The sequence below is a fragment of the Balaenoptera musculus genome, chromosome 1 (assembly GCF_009873245.2).
Source record: "Balaenoptera musculus isolate JJ_BM4_2016_0621 chromosome 1, mBalMus1.pri.v3, whole genome shotgun sequence".
Taxonomy (NCBI): domain Eukaryota; kingdom Metazoa; phylum Chordata; class Mammalia; order Artiodactyla; family Balaenopteridae; genus Balaenoptera; species Balaenoptera musculus.
The window spans coordinates 165,695,277-165,714,026 of NC_045785.1; the positions used below are offsets into that span (position 1 = coordinate 165,695,277).

The 18,750-nt window shown below is 50.9% G+C and overlaps 1 protein-coding gene across 1 annotated transcript; it reads right to left on the reverse strand.

The window, feature by feature from the left end:
- Positions 1-2,193: 2,193 nt before the first annotated feature.
- Positions 2,194-7,782, reverse strand: HLX (H2.0 like homeobox). Its single transcript, XM_036840322.1, has 4 exons — positions 6,739-7,782; positions 5,774-5,953; positions 4,840-5,024; positions 2,194-3,076 (listed from the first exon to the last, which is right to left on the reverse strand). The coding sequence occupies exons 1-4, from the start codon at positions 7,328-7,330 to the stop codon at positions 2,558-2,560; spliced, it is 1,476 nt and encodes a 491-aa protein (XP_036696217.1). The 5' UTR covers positions 7,331-7,782; the 3' UTR covers positions 2,194-2,557.
- Positions 7,783-18,750: the final 10,968 nt, after the last annotated feature.

Genomic DNA, 18,750 nt, shown 5'->3' on the forward strand with positions numbered 1-18,750 from the left:
GAAAATATGCAGGAACGAGAGACCGGGGTGGCTGAGGAAGGGGCGCCTCCTGTGACTACCCCCATCCCAGGAGCATCCTGACTCCCGATGGCCCATTTCATTCCCAGCCCCTCAGCTCCACCGTGCCCTCTGGTCTGGCGGACCCTGACTAGGGTAAGGGTGAATTCTACCTGAAATCACATGCCTGAAGTCCCTGGGCAAAGTTTTCCTTCAGTTTCAAAAGCCCAGGACCCAGGCAGGAAAATGCAGCGCGGGTTTGGGAGCATGAGTATCTCGCGGGCCTCGTGAGGAGGGGTAGCTGCGACGTGCAGAAAGCACCACCCCCTCCCCAGCTTGCCTTCCCAGCCAGAACTGAATTCTAGTGCCTCAAAATTCGATGTTCCTGGGATGTCCTGGTTTCAGTATTTCTGTAGTGGGAGGAAATGAATTTCGGAAGTGAAGGCAAAATAAAGGTACAGAGAGACTCCTACAGTTCAGGTAGCAAAGCCTGTGGTGAGGAGGAGTCATCCTAACCCGGGGCTGGGACTCACAGCAAGTGTGGAGACTGCAATCACCCCAAAACATATGCTCCATTTAGGGATAACAGCTGGCTGGTGTCCCCATTTAACTTGAGGTCCCTTCTGGGGCACTTTACCTTTCTCATCTTTCCTAGGCCAGACCACCCCGGTGGTTCCTCTCCCCACTGTGCACATTTCTCTAGGGGTTCAGCTCCACTGGCGGGTTGAGTGGTTCACTTCAGCAGGGAATAGTCAGCCTTGCATCCCTGGGCTGCACTCTGGGACTTGCCCAGGTGACCGGCTGAGCCAGGCCAGAGAAGGCTAAATCTGAGGCCTCTACTCTGCCCTTGGGCCCGGAAGTCTAGAACAGACGTCTTTGTGCTCAAGCGAATGGGTCAAAATGGGGAAACAGCTAAGCCAGACCAGGGAGCTGCTAGGAGCCTTCTCGATAAGGCCAGGGGTCTGGAGCGGGTCCTAGGCTTGCTGACCTCAGCATCTACACAGGAGCAACACTCTCTCTCCCCAACGGGTTCCATGTGACAACCGGCTTCCCATAATGGATGATGGGCCTGTAAGAGGCCTGTGGCTTTGCCCCAGCTCAGTGTCAAATAGACCCGGGTGATCAGGTTTGTCCACAATGTCTATTTGTTGTAAAATCTCCTGAAATCACTTTTTACCAACTCCGAACATTTCGTGGTTTCCAGGGAAGGGGGCATGGGTGTCTCGGAGAGAGATTTGATGCTTCAAGATTTCAAAGAAAGAGAAAAAAAAATGGAATGGTCCATCCCAGTAGCAACATGGAGGCAAAATAGATGTGCTACATTCCAGTTGCAGTGTGATGGGGAAACTGCTTTTCATCTCACCCCAGCTTGGGGTGGGGTAAGAGTTCAACTGGACACCTGTAGCGGCCCAACCGCAAAGGAAGATTGTGTGTGTGTGTGTGTGTGTGTGTGTGTGTGTGTGTGTGTACACGCCGATGGGGGGCAGATGGTGTGCGGTTTAGCAGATCCTTCACTGGCCAAATGTGAGCCAGGAGCTCCGAGTTCTGGTTTGGGCTCCTCCTCAACCTTGGACAAGGGAAGGGACCTTGAACAGACCACCATCCTGCCCTGCAAATGTTTTAGCAGCTTTAAAGCTATCTCAGGCTCAGGCTTCCAGCCCTAACCGCTGTGATCTGTCTATTCTGTCTATCCTTTTCTCCAGACACTACAAACCTGCCGCGTCCCCCTACTCCATCCCCAGGCAAGGGGCAGTTTGCGCTGGAATTGCCTCTCGAGTACCAGCTGTGGCTAGACTGACCCTGTCCCGCACCACTGTCTTCTCCACCCAACTCTGCTTAAGCTGGAGCTGCGGAAGGCTGGTGTGCACCCTCCTCGCGTCCTGACTCCAGCTGGGGAAGCCATCTGCCCGACAGGCCTGACAGATGCTATGGCCGACTCAGCTCTCAGGACACACTCAGCGCTGCGGTTCGCCCGATCAGAGGTGCTTAGCGCGGCCTACGAGACCTCTGAACTGGTGGAACCCCTAAGCCCCGGCGCCGATCTCTGCAGCAAGGTGGCTCTGAGGTTGCAGCATGTCCCCCAGAAACTCTAGTCCCCCACCTCCAGCTGCTGGGACCTGCAGGGTCCCGGGGCTAAGGTCCGGGTCGGAGATTCCAGACCCTAACGACCGCATCGCCCCAGCAAGCCAAGCGGCCTTTACAAACCATAGTAAACATTTTATTTACAAGTCTGTGGCATCCTAAGTGCATCGCGTCTTTCCGCCACGACCCCTAATGCGGGGAGGACTGTTTAGTCCAACGCTTCACAGGGCGAGCTGCTTGTATCCAGGCAGAAGTGTTCCGCCGGCGCTGGGAGCCTGGCGAGAGGCACTCCGATTCCCCTCGGCTCTGGGCGGGGTGGGCTGCACCGGCCGGGGCAGCGATGCGCGAGCTGGGACTCCGCCGCTGAGTCTCCGGCCCTGGCCCCGCCGCCACTGGAAAGTAGGCACAGAATCCAGCCCACATTGGAAGGCTGGGAGCCTGCACGAAGGGCCCCGCGTCTCCTCCAACCTCGTCCAGTCTAGAGGCCGCCGAGCGGCGCCGGGGCGGGCTCGGGGCTTTTGGGGGCGCTGCCAAGGGCTGGCTGGGGCGCAGGGAGCAGCTCCGAGGCGCCGCCGCCGCCGCCGCTGCCGTGGCCGCCGGAGCTCCCGGCGCCGCCGGTGCTGCCGCTACTGAGGACGCCGAAGTTAAAACCGCCGCCGCCGCCGCCGCCGCCGCCGCTCCCCGCACTGCCTCCGCTGCTGGCGGCGAGGAGGGCGCCGGCGGCCGAGGCCTTGATGACCGTCGTTTGGTGCAGAGACCGCTCGGCCCCTTCAGTCCGCTCCGTGTCGCTGGGGGCCATGTCCAGAGACTCGGAGTCGCTACTCTCGCTCTCAGCCTCGCCCTCCGAGCGGCTGGGGCTCCGCTCCTCCTGCTCGCCGTCGCCAGCCGGGACTCCGCCCGACGGTTTCTCGCCAGCCTCCTTGTCTTTGTCCTTCTGGGCCTGGGCCTCCTTGGAGTGTCGCCACTTCATCCGCCGGTTCTGGAACCACACCTTCACCTGCGCCGCGCCGCACCGCACCGGGAGACAAGAAGGGACACGGAGGTGAGACGCAGGCTCGCTCCTATCCGACTTGCGCGCATCCCGGAGCGCTCCCAAAGGCGGGAAAGCGTCGCTAGTCGTCCCCAGCACCTCTACCACAGGCCAGGTACTGTGCTAGAAGCAGGGACCGAGAGGCAGCCCAGGGAAACCACGAGGATCACCAGAGATCCCCGCCTAGGGAAGCAACTAGGACTGTTTCTCAAAATGTGGCCCTCTGACTTCTAGCCTGCAGTGACCTGGATGCCTGTTGCAAAGGCAGATCCCTGCACCTTGCCCTCAACCTAGGGAGGATCAATGCTCTAAATCGATGCTTCTTAACCCCACTTGAGCCAGGACCCCCCCTCCCACGAATCTGATTACAATTATGGGCCCCTGACCCAGAAAAATGCACATATATACCCAAGATTTTGCACACAGTTTCAAGGGTTTGGTGACCCAATGTTAAGAATCCCTGCTAAGTTGGCCCCCTCCTCTACTGCCACTACCCAAGGCAAGTCCCTACAAAAACAATTCTTTTTAAGGAGCAACCGTGGAAAACAAAGGGGGAAGGGGGTTCAAAGAGTTATTCCCAGTGGGGTGGAACACCAATGGACCTTCTATAAAAGAGCATTTCCTTGGCATGTGTGTACTCAGACGCTGATAAGGACCCTGCCCCTGCCCAGGATAAACTAATCCTTCTGTGGGCTCAGAGAACACTGGAATTAAACCTGTGCAAAGTGGAGGAAGGGGGTAGGGATGGGGCGGAGAATCTATATAAATATATAATCCCCTGGGGGACCCAATGCGTTCACACAAGTTCCAGCTTCCCTTTTAAAAATAACATCCACAGCTGGTGGAAAACGGCTGGGCTCTTCCAGTGTGTGTGCTGGGGAGGGGAGTTGTGTGATGGAGGACAGAAGCACCCAGGGAGCAAGGGTCACTGTGGTGAGGTGTTCGAGAACGGTGACTCTTCTATTTTCAAAACTTAAAAAAAAAAAAAAAAAAAAAAAGGTCTTGAACTCGAGAAAAGAAAAAAATATTGAATTCAGGCACAATAGATTTGCTATTTGAAGATTTGTCTTGGGAAAAAAAAAAAAACTCAACTAGGCAGAACCTGGTGAAATGCTCTTGGGCATTCTAAGAAAATCTCTTTTTCTTTCTCTTCCTCACTTCCCCCTCCCATTATGCCGCTAGAAAATCGGAGTGACTGTGGCTGCTCCAAGTGGACTTCTTGCCCTACTGGGGCTAAGTAATTCCGTTTGAAATAATGTTTTCACTTCCTCACAACTGGGGATTTCACAACCCAGCAGCAGCAGGAGGAGGGGGAGGGAGGGAGGACAGGAGGGGGGGGAAAAAAAAACAACAACAATCTCTTGACTTTGGATTTTTATCTCTTCTGAAATAAACTGCCTCCTACAGCAAATTGTGCTACAGTCGAGTATGTAATTATTATCTCCTGCTGCCTATTTGCTTTCTCGGCAACATGCTTTCGCTTGTTGGCCAAAATAAACACGCAGCGCTTGTTGACAAACCTCTTTGGGGATGGGCTATTCTTTCCGTCCTTCTCCCCCACCCCTTCCTCTCTCCTGTCTCAAATTGAGAAGTCCACGAAAGTCTCCTGAAATTCGAGACCTAGTGTTTCCACCGCAAAAGGAGAGTCAGACGGCGGAGGGGGCCTTGGGGCTAGGCTGAGAGCTGCTGCCCGTCCAGGGGGCTGTGCATCGGGGCCAGAGCTGGCTTACCTGGGCGTCGGTGAGACCCAGCATCGCGGCCAGCTGCTTTCGGTCTGGCTTGGTCACGTACTTCTGAATCTCAAACCTTTTCTCCAGACCCTTCCTCTGCAGGTTGGAGAAGACCGCCCGCGACCACGAGCGCTTTCTCTTGTACGTCTGCGGCATGGTGTCCTTCGTGAGCACAGCGTAGGGACCTGCCACCATGCGGGAGCAAGAGAGAGACAGGAGGACCCAGTTAGTGCCCTGTCCGCGGCCTGCGCGCCTGGGGCTCACCGTGATGCCTGAACTTGTTTTACGTTAACAGTCGGCTCTGAAAGCCCTTCACGCAGACACAGAATGGCCTCTCTAAGGAGGAAACGTACGGCTCTTAAGACCATAGGCGGAAGGCCTAACGCGAGTGTGGAGTGGAGAAGCCCGGCGTTGCATCGATTAATTCCAAAGTAAAGACGTAAACCGAATGCATGCTAAGAGCAGGCGAAAATGCGCCTCGGCCTAAAGGATCTAAAGATGACAGCCACTCTGTGTGTGTGTGTGTGTGTGTGTGTGTGTGTGTGTGTGTGTACTCGCATCCATGCCCATCGTCGCAGACGGAACCTTCCGGCAAATGTTTGAGGTCGTTCCAAAATGAGTGTATGTTAATAACACCACCACTTGCTGCATTTTCAAACCACCCTCTCGGGCGAAAAGACTAGGGAAACCCCCCCCCCAGCCCACCCGCTCGCCCACACTTTCTTCCCTCCCCAGGCTCCCCACCCCTTAACCCCGGGAGCCGACCAAAGAGTGAGCTAGCTCACTGAGAAATCTTTCGGTTTCTCTCCGGACGTGGTAGCCTCCCGCGTCAACTCCGGGATTGCTACACCTCGGTGGCCACGTGATACTCCAGTCCTAAGTGTTTTGGCAGTCGACCTGCCCGTTAGGCCGTCGCTCAGGAGGGTTTCCGTACCTGGAAAGGTGTCTTGAAACTGATGCTGAACTGAATTTCTCGGGTTCGAGCTTAGGGGACTCAGGATGGCAGAAGCCTCGTTAATGGGGTCTAGAGACGCGAAGAACTGGCCGGTGGACGGCTGCAGAGCGGGGAGGTGCATCCCCGCGGGCCGCCCGACGGTTAGCAGCGACGTGAGATCTGGGGACGGGGGAAAAGAAGCGCTGTTACCCCTCCGGCAAACCCACACTCACACTCTCTGGGACTTGTTCGTCTCCTCCCCCACCCCTCCGTTCCGTTTTCCTGAAGGGAAGTGGTGAGAGACCTCTGTCTCCGTGCCGCCAAGACGCCTCTCTCCTGACAGTGGCCCAGGGGCACTGCACGAAATGTTCCTGTGTGTCCCACAGGTCCACGTCCACGCACACAGCTAGGAAGGACTTCAGGTAAAGAGGCCTGAACGAAGTCACTTTCAGGTGCCTTCCAAGAATTCCACAGACCTAAACTGTCCCTCCAAAGGACCCCTCACCCTGCTCTCTCCTCTTGGGAGTTTAGAGTCAATATTGTTCATCTATATTCCTTGGGTGGAATTTCACTAGAAATCAGACCAATGGACGGGAAAGTGTTCCCCAAAAGGGCTTTTCCTGCCAAATAATGTAGTCCTCTTTGTAGATACGTGATTAAAGAGACAGAGAGATGATAGTCATTTTAGCTAATATTTACACCAACCGTTTCTATGAATACTAATTCTGTGACATGTGTTTTTAAAGCATCTCTGGGTTCTTCTTCCTCCTTTTTTTTTTTAATGTAGAGCAGGTGAGTTTTAAACCTAATGTTTCATAGTCTCCTTACAACTCATTTTCTTCTCCCTCATTTTACCGATTTGTCCTTAATTGTAAAAACACTCAAAGGAATCCCAAATGGCCCAGGGATCCGGGAGTGCGTCAGTGCCCTGGTCAGAGGCCTGCAGCCTCTCGCCCAAGACCTACCTCTCAGTGTGTTGCCTTCCTTGACTTTTGGGTCAAATTCTGCAGACAAAATGCGGTCAATTCCAAATTTGAGGTCCTTGCTGGAGGGGGCCGGGGCGGAAGCGCTATGGTGGGGATTCGGGACCAGCCGCGACCCGGAGGCCGGGGGCTGCAAGCCTCCAGCCCGGGGTGGAGGCGGAGGCTGTTGCTGCTGCGGTTGCTGCTGCTGCGGTGGCTGTTGTGGGTGATGGTGGTGGTAGGCGGCTGAGAGCGGGGACAGCCGCGGAGGGAAGCCAGCCGGGACTTCGGAGGGCGCCACCACTGGGGTGGGTCGAAGCGGGGATCTGGCGGCAGCTTGAAAAGAGGCGTGCGGGTGAGCCGATCCCAAGTGCGCGGTGAGGGCAGCGGCCGAGGCCCCCGCCAGACCCTCCGGAGCCGCCCCCGTCTCCCCAACGCCGGCGTGCAGGATGTCCGCGATGCAGAAGGAGGGTTTCTTGACGGCGGCGGGGTCCAGGGGGAAGGAGCAGCCGCCCGGGCCGGCGGAGGAACAGTAGGCGGCCGACCAGAGGCTGAAGTTGGACGCGTAGAAGGGAGCCAGCCCGGCGGCGAACATTCTGGCGGGGTGCACGGAACTGCCGCCGCGGCCTGGCCGGGCCGGGTGGGTGGGTAGGTGCGCGGGGAGGGGCGCGCTAAGTCCAGGAGGAGGCGGCAGCCCAGCCGGGGATGATCCGCTTACTCTTCTCCGTCCGAACTGAAGGGAGGCCAGGGAGCCCTAACGCCACCGAGGGAGGAGGCGAGGGCCGGATCCCGGCCGCTCACGGCCTCGGCCCCTGGCCTCACTTTAAAGGCGGCGCGGCGCCCGCGCTCCCCGCGGGCTGTAGGCGAGCGAGGGGTGCTGGAGCGGCTAGGCGGGCGGGGGCCGCGGCTCCACAAACGCCAGGGAAGCCGGGGAGACAGGAGCCGGGCACCGAAAGAAACACTCAAACAGCTAAGCCTTAACAGATAAATTTAAAACAATAATAGTCCGTTAGTTTAAAAAGAAAAAAAAAGTAATAAGAAGAAAAAAAAAACTCCTCTCTAAAAACTCCCAAAGTTTTGGCAGGAGCTTTCGAGTCAGACCCAGGGTAGGACCTCGATCCGAGCGATCATTGGCCATCCTGGTGACCAATGGGAGCGGGAAGTGGAGGGGAACTGGGAAAGAGGGCGTGGCCCGCCCCTTCGGCCACGCCCCGGCCACGCCAAACTGTTTGCTGCTGCCGCGTGGGCTGTGCTTGGTCGGGCGCGTCCTTCTCCAAAGGGTAGGGGACCTCGAACCGCGGCTCCAGGGAGTTCTAACTCCCACTAACTTCTGCAGCTCCGAACCGGCACCAGGCGTGGAGAGTTGGTCACAGCGCTCCTGGAGCTCGCGCCTAGGGAAGCTGGTGCTCCCGCAGATTATCGCGGGTGCAAGGCCCGCCTTCTGGAACGCTGGCGGCGCCCTAGGTTTCCCTCCTGTTTACATCACTCGGGCCAGATTTTTCTCCAGTCGGCCTTTATCCCGAGAGTCGGTGTCTTCTACAAAGCTCCTCCGTCCTTCGTGGGTCCCCGCCCCCACGCTGCCCTGCTCTGCTCTCGCGCGGGACTGCGGCGGCACTGGGTCCGCTTCCCTGCCTCGGAGATCCTCAGGGAAGAGAGGAGGGGCGGTCGCAAATTAGCTGTATTCCGAGCTGTCACACACTGACAACTTGAACCAGGAACTTTTCAAACAAAATAAGATGGATGTCTCCGAATGTCTCTCTTGGACGCAGCCAACCTGAGCCTCGGAGACAACAAAACAAGCAGCCATCCGAAACCCGGGAGAGCGGCACGCGCGTCCCCTCCTTTGCTGCACCTTGTAGGAAATGTCACTCTCCCTCCTCCGCCACATCCCCGATCACGTGGGGTCCATTGTTTTGCAAGGGCCCTCAAGAGTAGATTTCCTTGGGGTTAAATACTACTTTCAATGCTGTGACTATTTCTCCAGGGAACCCCCTGGGCCTGGTCGCAGGAGAAGCTGCAGTGGTGACCGACGTCTTCACTTCGGACTTCGGGTCTTCAGAGCGCATAGTGGGTGTAGTGCGGGGTTTTCTGCAACACCAACATCTCTATTTTAAGAATTCGTTCTCTTTTAAATTATAGTCAGAGTGGATTTCCCCACCCCTCTCCCAAACAAACCACAGGCCACCTAGATGAGCTCTTCTCGCACATTTTCAGGAAGAAAATAAAATAATAATAATAATACTGAAACAGAGAAATCTTTTGTTTTCGATTGTCCTAATAAGCGTCTCCTAACAGAACAGCATCTTCTGTGGCGTTTTCCTCCCCAGACTTTCAATATAGTTGCAATAAAGCTTCTGTGGCTTTTTTTTTTTTTTTCCACTTCAGTATTTACAGGTCTTACCGAAGAAATCCAGGAAGGCAACTGAATTTGCCATGCCTATCTCGAGTTCAGGATTCGGGCTAATGAATTTGGTTTCTAGCCTCTGGTTGCAGATGCTGTCATTTTAAGCTTTTGACTATGTCCTGGAAAGTATCAATCACTGATCAATCATTTGTGACCAGCCAGCACTGAGAACAACCGCCGCCCCCCTGCCCCCCCACACACACCAGCTTCTGTCTGTCTCTGTCTCTCCCTCCCTCTTTTACTAATGGGGTTTCTTGCCCTGCTTCGTGCAACCTCAGCCCCGACAGAGGTGTTATGTCCAGAGATGGAAAAGAGGGGGGTGATCTGCTGAGGTGAAGGGCACCTGGGGCGAGAGAAACTCAGGAAGACCAGTCCTTCTGTTTCTAGCCAGAGGCCAAGGGGTAGACAGGCATAAAGCCACTCAAGGTGTTGGACCCTCCTTGAAAGGCTCCAGTGCAGGCTTTGCAGGAAAAGGCTGAGGATTCTGGCGAGACTCCTGTGGGAGGGCGCGGCCTCAGTATAACTTCACTGCCCTCGGGGAAAAACACTAGCGCGAGCTTGGTAAGGGTGGCCTTAAGCCCTCTCTTCCTCTCTTTTCTGGTGTCACTTCCAATTCCGCTGCAAACATTGAAACCGCGGCCTAAGCACAAACTCACAGTTCGAAAAGAGGCGCTAATATTTAGGCCTCACCCCCGGCAGCCGGCCGGCAAATAAGACGCGACCCTCGGGAGTGGGTGCGGGGTACAGGCTGGGCGGAACGCGGGCTCTCCGGCTTTCCAGCGGCGTCCACTACCCGCCTCTGCAGCATTTCAAGGCCCCGGGCAGGAGGCAGGAAGGGTGAGGACGAGGCCCGAGGGCGACTTTTCCCCCGCAGACTCTTAGCCCCGCCTCCCGCTCCTCTCTCCCGGCAAAACCCGCGGCTTGATTGTAAATTGCAACTTGGCCCGCGCGCCCTTCTGCTCTCCCAGACTCTCGGCTTCATTGCAACCGCATCAGCACCACCCAGACCCACCCGGAGCTCCCGGAGGGAAACGCGAAAAAGGAAACCTTTGGAACGACCTCCTGCCTCCCCTCCACACTCCTTCCCAGGCCCAGGCTTCGGCTCTGCGGGCCCCTCTCCCTCTTTTGAGTCCGCAGAATCCCCTCCTCCTCCTTACTCCCCCCCCCCCACCCCTCAGAACCAAGAAAGCAGCAGGAAACCCTGGACTCGCCGGAGTTCAGGTCATCTCCTGTTTTTTGATGGGCTCAAACTCGGACTAAATGAGCGGATGTGCCTGCAAGATTGGTCTCAAAATAGAAGCGCCCTTAGTATTTTAGGATACTGCAGAAATCCTTATTTCTTCCGGAGAAAAACTCTATAATGACTCCTAGCACTTCCCCTTTCAATATTTGTGCAACTTTATCTCCACCGACAAGTTGCTCGGGTGACGCAAATCCGCCCTTGTGTATTACAACTACCAAAATAAATGCGCGGAAATCAATTCCCTTCTAGCAATGAAAATATAAATATACAGCTGCGACTTTCCCCTTTAATCTTTGCTTTCCGAGCGGCTCCGGGCTGTGGCGAAATTAACTGGTCCAGAGCAATTGAGACGGGGGGGGGGGGGGGGGGAGATGGGGGGAGGCCCTGGGGGCAGAGGCGAGGGCTCCGGGGGCCTGGTAGCCGCGGATTCCGGGCTCCCTCAGGAGTGAAGAGGGCCTGACTAAGCCGAATTAACTTGAGCTTAAATGTGGCTGCACCGTCCTTTGAGGAAGCTCAGACGAAAAGACAACTTTGTCTGAGGTTGCATAGCTGCACCGGCAAATTACAGTTGACAATAGAGCAACAGAGGTAGTCGTTTATACTGAAAGGTTAAACAGCTTTGGGTGGGGGGCGCGCTAGATGGGGAGATACCATAATAGCAGGGGTTTCAGATCAATTCTGATGGCTGTCTTTAATGTTTACACCCTCCCCTTCTAAATCACAGGTTTATGCATTGAAGGGAGAGATGGGTCTCATTACCCTTTGGTTGTCCTGTCTTCTGAGTCTCCATCCTTAAATCACCAATGCTTGGGAACACAGATACACACCAAAGGAGCATAAAAGCTCAAGGAGAGTGAATGTTGAGCTTTGCTTATTACATAACATAACTCTTCAAGGGCTTAACCTGTCCAGATGTGCTTTCTGCTTTTGGACTCTGGAAAAAAAATAATGTACAAGCTACACCCCCCAACACACACCCTTAATTTCAAATATTCATTCAAACAAAGAAAGAGATGGAAATAATTAAATATTCAGTCAGAACGAGGAGGAAGCAGCTTCCCTAGCTATCAGGATATGAGAGGTTTGCAGCAATGTAGGAATCTGAGTATATTCTGCCTGTCATTCTGCTAGCTGAAGATTTACAGACTGCTGGGCCCAGTGCTTGATTTTAGCGGTCAGTGCGGGCCTTCTCTTCCTTGTGATGCTAGATACTAGAGTTTAGGACTCTAGAGAACACACGCAAACACACACACACACACCTTGGATTATTCTAAGTAGGCCACAACTCCCTTTTCCTGGAGACCTTAGTTATTCCAGAAGTAAATAAAGTTCCTGAGTTTTTTGAAGATAGTTAGACTTTGATAGGGGGAAGGAAAGGTGAATAACAATGTGGTAGGACCGCAAGGTCTATAGCCCCTTGATTTATTGCTTTTCCTTTTCTCATTTCCCAGGTGAGGCAGACTTACAGGTGGCCATCTCTTTACGTGGCCATAGCCCTGCCCTTGACCTCTTGCCAACAGATCTGGCTTCAGAGCTGCAGACAGCTTTTCGGGTCTGATCCCATTTGCCCTTTCTCCTCACAGAGTTTCTCACATATTTCTTTTTCCCCGTTAATAGGATATACCACTTCACATACATGTACCTTCTCTCTCCCTCTTCCTCTCTTACACACACACACACACAAACATGTGTGCACACACCCATCACAGGGGATCTTAGAGACTAGGGAGGAGGGCAGGACAGGCGGTTTGGGGTTTGCTCCCGTTACAGAAAGCTATATCTCTGTCTCTCCAAGTCACCTCTCCACACCTAGCCAAGAAAGACCTCAGACCTCATAGAACCCATTTCCACATGGCACATTGTAACACAGACTCACACATATTTGCAGTGAAATCATGTCCTCGTAAGAATAAAATATGAGAGACCGTCTTTAACATGGAAGAGATTCAGTACTTCATTCAACAGGTTTCTATTTGGTCGCTGGAACCAGTTCTCACTCCCTCTCCACATATTAGTCACTTGCCTTGTAGAAGCTGGATGTGCTGCCTGAGTTATTGAATCTGAATAGCTGGGGTTTTATTTCTAGTGAATGAGTTGAACGTTAAGGTAGGAGAAGCAGGTGTAGGTGAAAATCATATATTCCAAACAACTCTGGTGTTGACAGAGAGAGAGGAAAGGCACTCCCAAAACAATATTTATCTAAACAAACAAAGCCTTCCTTTCCTTTGAGACAAGTTCCCCAAGTTAGAGCACAGGTTCTAAGAACAGAGGAGGGATTCAGACCCAGACTAAGAGGCGGGAACCGGAAGGAATCCTCTGAAGGGAGAAGATCCTCAATCCAAGGTAGATCGAGCCGGAGCGTTGCCCCCATCTCAGTGATTCCAACCTCCCCACCTGCACCCCTCCAGAATTGGGACAGCTCTGGATTTAACGGCAGAATCCTGCCAGCCCCCTTTCAGCTCCCCAGGCCCCTGCATCTCCTCATCCCGAAGAAGCCTGCTTAGTACCAAAAGTTGGTTCTCTGCTGACACCTGCTGGGCCATCTTTACATCGCTTTCTGGCAGCACCCATCCTGTGCCAGCGATGTTGCTGTGATGAAAGTTGACTCTTCCTTTTGCGAAAACGCAGGTTTCTAAAATTGGCTTGGACCAGCAGCTGTTTCCTTCCATATTGCCGACAATATGAAAAGATCTTGTATTATGTGTTTGAAATCACCAGACAGGGTGAGGGAAGCTGTCATCCTTCAGTACTAAAACCTTACATTTTACAGATCTCGAGGCCAACTTCACATTTATTATCTTACTTATTCTGTAAAATAATCTATTGTAAAGATGAAGGGGAGGTATTATTACCCGATGTGAGTTTAGGAAGTTCATCCTCAGAGAGGTTAAGTGGCTTGTCTGAGGTTACATAGTTAGGAAATGGTGTTGCAGGGAGCAGAGGTTACATTTTCTGACTCCTCAGCTATGCCACTCAGTCAATTTCTTTAGGAGAAACCGTTCATTCAGAGGGAAAACTCTCTGCCCCCCCCCACCCCAGTCAGAATGTGCATTTGTTGCAGGCAAGGGGCTGGGGAGTAGAATTGTGTCTAACCCAGAGCTTGTCATAGGAACACTGTTAAACAAGAACAGACTGGTGATCACATCATTAATTTGTGATTAGAGGTATTAGGGAGACCCTGGGTTCGCAATGTTTCCCTTCCCTTCTGCTCGAGGTAGCTGAAATTCTACTCCTGCAGGATTCCTTCTTTGGAAATGAGACATCATACTATGAATTCATATATCTGATCCTTTTCATTGTGCATATACCTGAGGGCAAGGAGTTGTTTTGACCGGGAGAAGACAGAAGGAGATTCTGAGCATGAAGCAGCCAAGGGCACAGGCCTTTGTGGGGCAGAGAGAGCAGTGTGAGAGCACTGGGCATGGTCTCCTTGCAGGGAACTTAAGAGGGAGATTGCAGGATGGCATTTTAGAGTTTTTCTAGGGTCTGTCCTCTGTCCACAAGTTCTCTAAATAATGAGAGGGGAGCAAAGATGGGTACTCCAAACCCTGGCACTGTGGCATTTATTTTCCCCCATCAGCCCCAAATAGTTTTATAAGATTTCAATACCCAACTGAAATACACACACAAAAATAACCTTTCACTTTTGAAGCTCATAGTTATACAGTAGTATAACTGTATTATAGTTATTTCGTGTAGGCACAGTGGTTCTTTTGTCTGAGTCTTAGGTATTAAAAAATGACCGTAGGGGCTTCCCTGGTGGCGCAGTGGTTAAGAATCCGCCTGCCAATGCAGGGGACACGGGCTCGAGCCCTAGCTGGGGAAGATGCCACATGCCACGGAGCAACTAAGCCCGTGTGCCACAATTACTGAGCCCGCATGTTTTAGAGCCCATGCTCTGCAACAAGTGAAGACACTGCAATGAGAAGCCCACTCGCCACACCAAAGAGTAGCCCCCGCTTGCTGCAACTAGAGGAAGCCGCGCACAGCAACGAAGAACCAAAGCAGCCAAAAATAAATAAATATATTAAAAAAAAAAAGACCATAATACTCGTCTTCATGGGTCTTAAAAGAGAATCAGAAGCGTAAAGAAGTAGAAAGGCAAGCCCGAGGTCACCAAGACATCAGTGGGACAGGGATCTTTCCGTTAACCAGTGTCCGTCCAGCTCTGTCTGGTTACAGAAACTTTATTCCCGAGAGAGAGATGGGGGTAGCCTAAAGTAAAGCAGGGGTGATGGGTGTAGATGGCGGGTAGAGGGGAAGAATTCAAGATGTTGAGGAGGTAGAATGGACAGGATATTCAGTGACTTCATTTAAACAGTCCCTGTTAAGAGCACATACTGTATTAGAACGTGGATATAACCACATTCAATCACAAATTTGTAGATGGAGTGCTTGATGATAATTTAACATTCAGCTTTATGGTTTGTTTTCTCTTGCGTGGTTGCTTCCTTCTTTGGGAAATGCTAACAAAATGTTCATGATTCTTCCAAGTGATCAGTTGTGTTTGAGTTTATACTTTTGAACTCAGGGCTCATTTTTGTGTTTGTTTGTAATTAGGTTCACATAAATAAGCTGGTAGTTTCAAAATAGAAATATTTACAAAAACTCAATTTGGTGATTTGGGATGGCCATGAGCCTGTTGAGGAAGGCAAGGTTTGAAACATAATAGTACTTCAATACCCTCCCTTTGTAGAAAATAAAACACAATTAGGGTACATTTAATCTTCAGGGGGTTTATCTTATTTTTCATTTAGTAACCACTAAATGAAACCACTAGCCTTAACAGTGCTTTACCAGGAGAATGAGAAATCCCACCACTCAGAATGTATGAGGCCTCTTGGTGATGGAGAAGAAAACCATCACAGAACCAATTGCCATTTTAGAGCATTAGTTCTTCCCTTCAGTCCCTTAATGGTCCTCACTGGGTTGTTTGTTCATTGTGTTTTTCAGAATCCACAAAGGAAAGAATTTTTATTTCAAGAATACCAACATTTCAGATGCTCGCTCATATCACTAAATGGGAAACCATGTGAGCAGAAAATGAACACAAAGATGAAGCTGGCCCACACAGGTGACTCTTCCTTCCCCACATGGAAGAAGGTGAATGGTTGACAATTCTCCACCTAATTCAGGCCCAGCCTCTCAGAAAAAGTTGATTTGGCATTGAGTTCATGTGAATGATTCCCTGACTTCTCCATGTATATGGAGCACCTACTCAAACTCTCTACTTGTTTCACTCATTTATACCTCACACTGAACACGTCCCAAACTGAGCTCATCATTTACTTCCACAAACTGTTTCTCCTCCGGGGTTCTTGGTAAAGGCACCATTGCCTTGCTGTTTGTTTTGTTTTGTTTTGTTTTTTAAGCCCAAATCTGATCATCATCCTGGACTCTTTCTTTCACTGTCCACATCTAATCAGTCTTCCAACTCTCAAGGATATCAAAAATCCTTCCACTTTTCTCTGTACCCTGGCCCCCACCTCAGTCCAGACCACCATCCATCCTCCCCTGAAATATTATGGCGCCTCCTAATGGGCCCCCCTGCAACCATGCTTGTCCCCCTCCAATCTGTTCTCTATTCTGGAAACCAAGAGACCTACTAACAACTCATTTTAAATCAAATCTCTCCTCTATCCAAAGTCCAACACTGGCTTCCCACCACCCTTAGCATACAGTCTCTAATCTAGCACATCACCTACAATGCTATGCATGATTATGGCCCTGGGCACTGGTCCAGCCCCATCTGGCTCCACCGTCTTCACTCTCTGGATGGAGCTGAGTCAGCTTTCTCTGGATTCTGTGAGCACACCGTGCCTTGTCTGCTATGGGGCCTTTGCAGGACCTTTTCCTGGCTAGCCCTCTGTGTAGCCAACTCATTTCTCTTTCAGCTGTCAGTTTAAAGGACATTTCCTCAAGGAAGCCTCCCCTGATTTCCCAGCCAAGTCAGGTCTGCCCCTCTTTGCTCCAGCCTGTAGTTCTAGGTACCTCTTGGAAGTGGTCCTCATCACATTTGTAATCATTTGTTTCCTATCTGTCCTCTGTCTCTCCTATGAGGGCAGGGCCTATGTTTCTATATCTGGCAAAATACCCGATACATATTAGGTGTTCAAGAAACGTTTGTGGACAAATTCATGGTCGAAATAATGAGTTGGCTCCTTGATTTCATATCTAGGCTGATTCATCTTAGACTCTCCCATCTACTGCCACCCACATATTCTCCTGCCTATCTTCCCTTCCTAAATCAATAGACAGAGAAGTGGGGAACAATGCTCTCTTCACTCCTTTTACTTGTAACTTGACAATTTCCTTTGTTCTTACTACTGAATGGGGCTGTTGATGTAGTGGGAGAACCTGTTTCCTCACACATGGGTCTTCCTCTTACCCAAGACGTCTGGCTTTATATAGCAGTATCAAGAGATAGCAGAAATGTGGAAGACAACAGGTTGAGTCTCCTTCTCTCTTTGCAGTCAATATCATGGAAAATTGAAGGTTATGAAAAGTTTTCAGTAGTACAGGAAAGTGCTATACATGTTAAAATATTTTCATTAGCAGTATAAGCTGAACTATATTTATACATGTATATGCATAGAGAAAAGATTAGGAAGATATCATAGTGGGCATCTCTTATCTTTTCTATCAACCTAGCACGCTTCCTTTTGGAAACTACCCACCTTTCTCCTCAGAGCTTGGGTTGTAAATCATGGGACCCTGCACAGGACAAGTATGTCACAGCAGACATGTGACAAGCTTATGAGAGTGGGACTGGAGTGGGACCAATCAGAGTCCTTCTTCAAGATGGATAGAGACAGTGAAAAAGAGAGGATCTCTCCCTTCCCCTGGATTTACCAGTTCTGAGGAAAATATATGTCTGGATTGTGCCATCAGGAGGAGAAAACCTATCCAAGAAACAAGCCAAGAACTGAGAGAGAGAGGGAGGCTTGATGTCAACATCTGACATTCTGTATGCTGCTGGGTGGGGCTGATAGCCTCCCTTTGCAAACTTCACTATTGTGCTATTTATTTCCAGGGCTTTGTTGCTCCTGTTGAACATCGTGGGCTTTCATTTAATTTTTCCTTCATTGCTCACTGCTTTTGATTTGCATAACATTCCGTAATGTGCATGTATGATAATATATCATCTCTGTATTGATGGGCATTTACTAGGTTTCCAGTTTTTTTCCACTATGATCAATACAAGTTCTGCAAAAAAGCACTATTGTGTGTTGGTCCTTATATACTGGTTACGCTACTTCTTTCAAAAAAATGATTCCCAAAAGCAAGGCTGCTGGGTTAAACGTGACATAAATATATAATTATATTTTAAATAGTTATTAATATAATTAATAACTAAAACTATTATATATTTAAATCTGCATATATATCTGTATATATATATTAAGTAGATGTTGTCAGATTGCTTTCTAAAATAGCTGTACCAATTCACTTTTCCACCGTTAGTTATAACATTACCCTTCTTCCCCATAGACCTGACAGCAATAGATGTTATCGGTCCTTTTAATTTGTGCCAATCTGATGGATATAAATTGATATCTCCTTATTATTTCAATTCACATTTCCCCGACTTCTCATGAGGGTGCCCAATTTTCCTACAGTAGATGTTCACAGACTTCAATTTCTGCAGCTCTAATTGGTAAAAACGCAATAACTCTTCAAGCACCCCCTGTTTCTGACACCCCCTTGTCAAGAGAAATCCCAACTCCACGAGCCCTCCACACTAACCTGAACCCACTTTCTCTCTCCAGCACTCAGTGTACACACTTCCTTGCCTCCCACCTTTGGTATCAGGCTGCCCATGCTCAGAATTCAATGAGGGCAAAAGACAGTGTCCAATTCACAAGTGAAATGAAATCCCTCAGTTTATATTGAGGTGTCTGTGCATTACTAAAAAGGAATCACCCTGAATACTTAAAATATTTGACCAACTAGGTATGGTTTGGAAACAGGCCTAGAAAGGCATTCATCCAAACCACCTGACCCTCCACTCGTGCCCTCAATCTTAACGTCCAGGTCACCTTTTTCCACTGCAACTTGAAAGTGGAGTCTATTTTGGTTGCCAGCAAAGCCCCAACTCCAGCTCGATGACCCTCTGGCTCTGAGAACGCCTCTCAGCTTCAAATGTTTCCTCCTCTCTCTAGCATCTCCCCCTCCTCTCTCAACCCCTTCCTTCTCTCCCCAGCAGCCACGTGTGATGGAGAATTACACAGGAAAGGTGCGATCTGAGGTGCTCAAGGAGCAGAAGCCCAAGAAGCCTGGGAGTGGATTTTAAGAGGCTTCCTTGCAGGAGCCCAGAAGCAAGCATCCCGGATGGCAGCGAGCCTCAGACCTCGATGCAGGCACAGCA

Excerpts from the sequence above, each read along its gene's own strand:
- HLX (XM_036840322.1), bottom strand. The coding sequence starts at position 7,330 with ATGTTCGCCGCCGGGCTGGCTCCCTTCTACGCGTCCAACTTCAGCCTC. Across the intron at positions 5,954-6,738 it reads GGAAGGCAACACACTGAGAG|ATCTCACGTCGCTGCTAACC; the intron begins GTAGGTCTTGGG and ends CCCCGTCCCCAG. Across the intron at positions 3,077-4,839 it reads TGGGTCTCACCGACGCCCAG|GTGAAGGTGTGGTTCCAGAA; the intron begins GTAAGCCAGCTC and ends GGCGCGGCGCAG.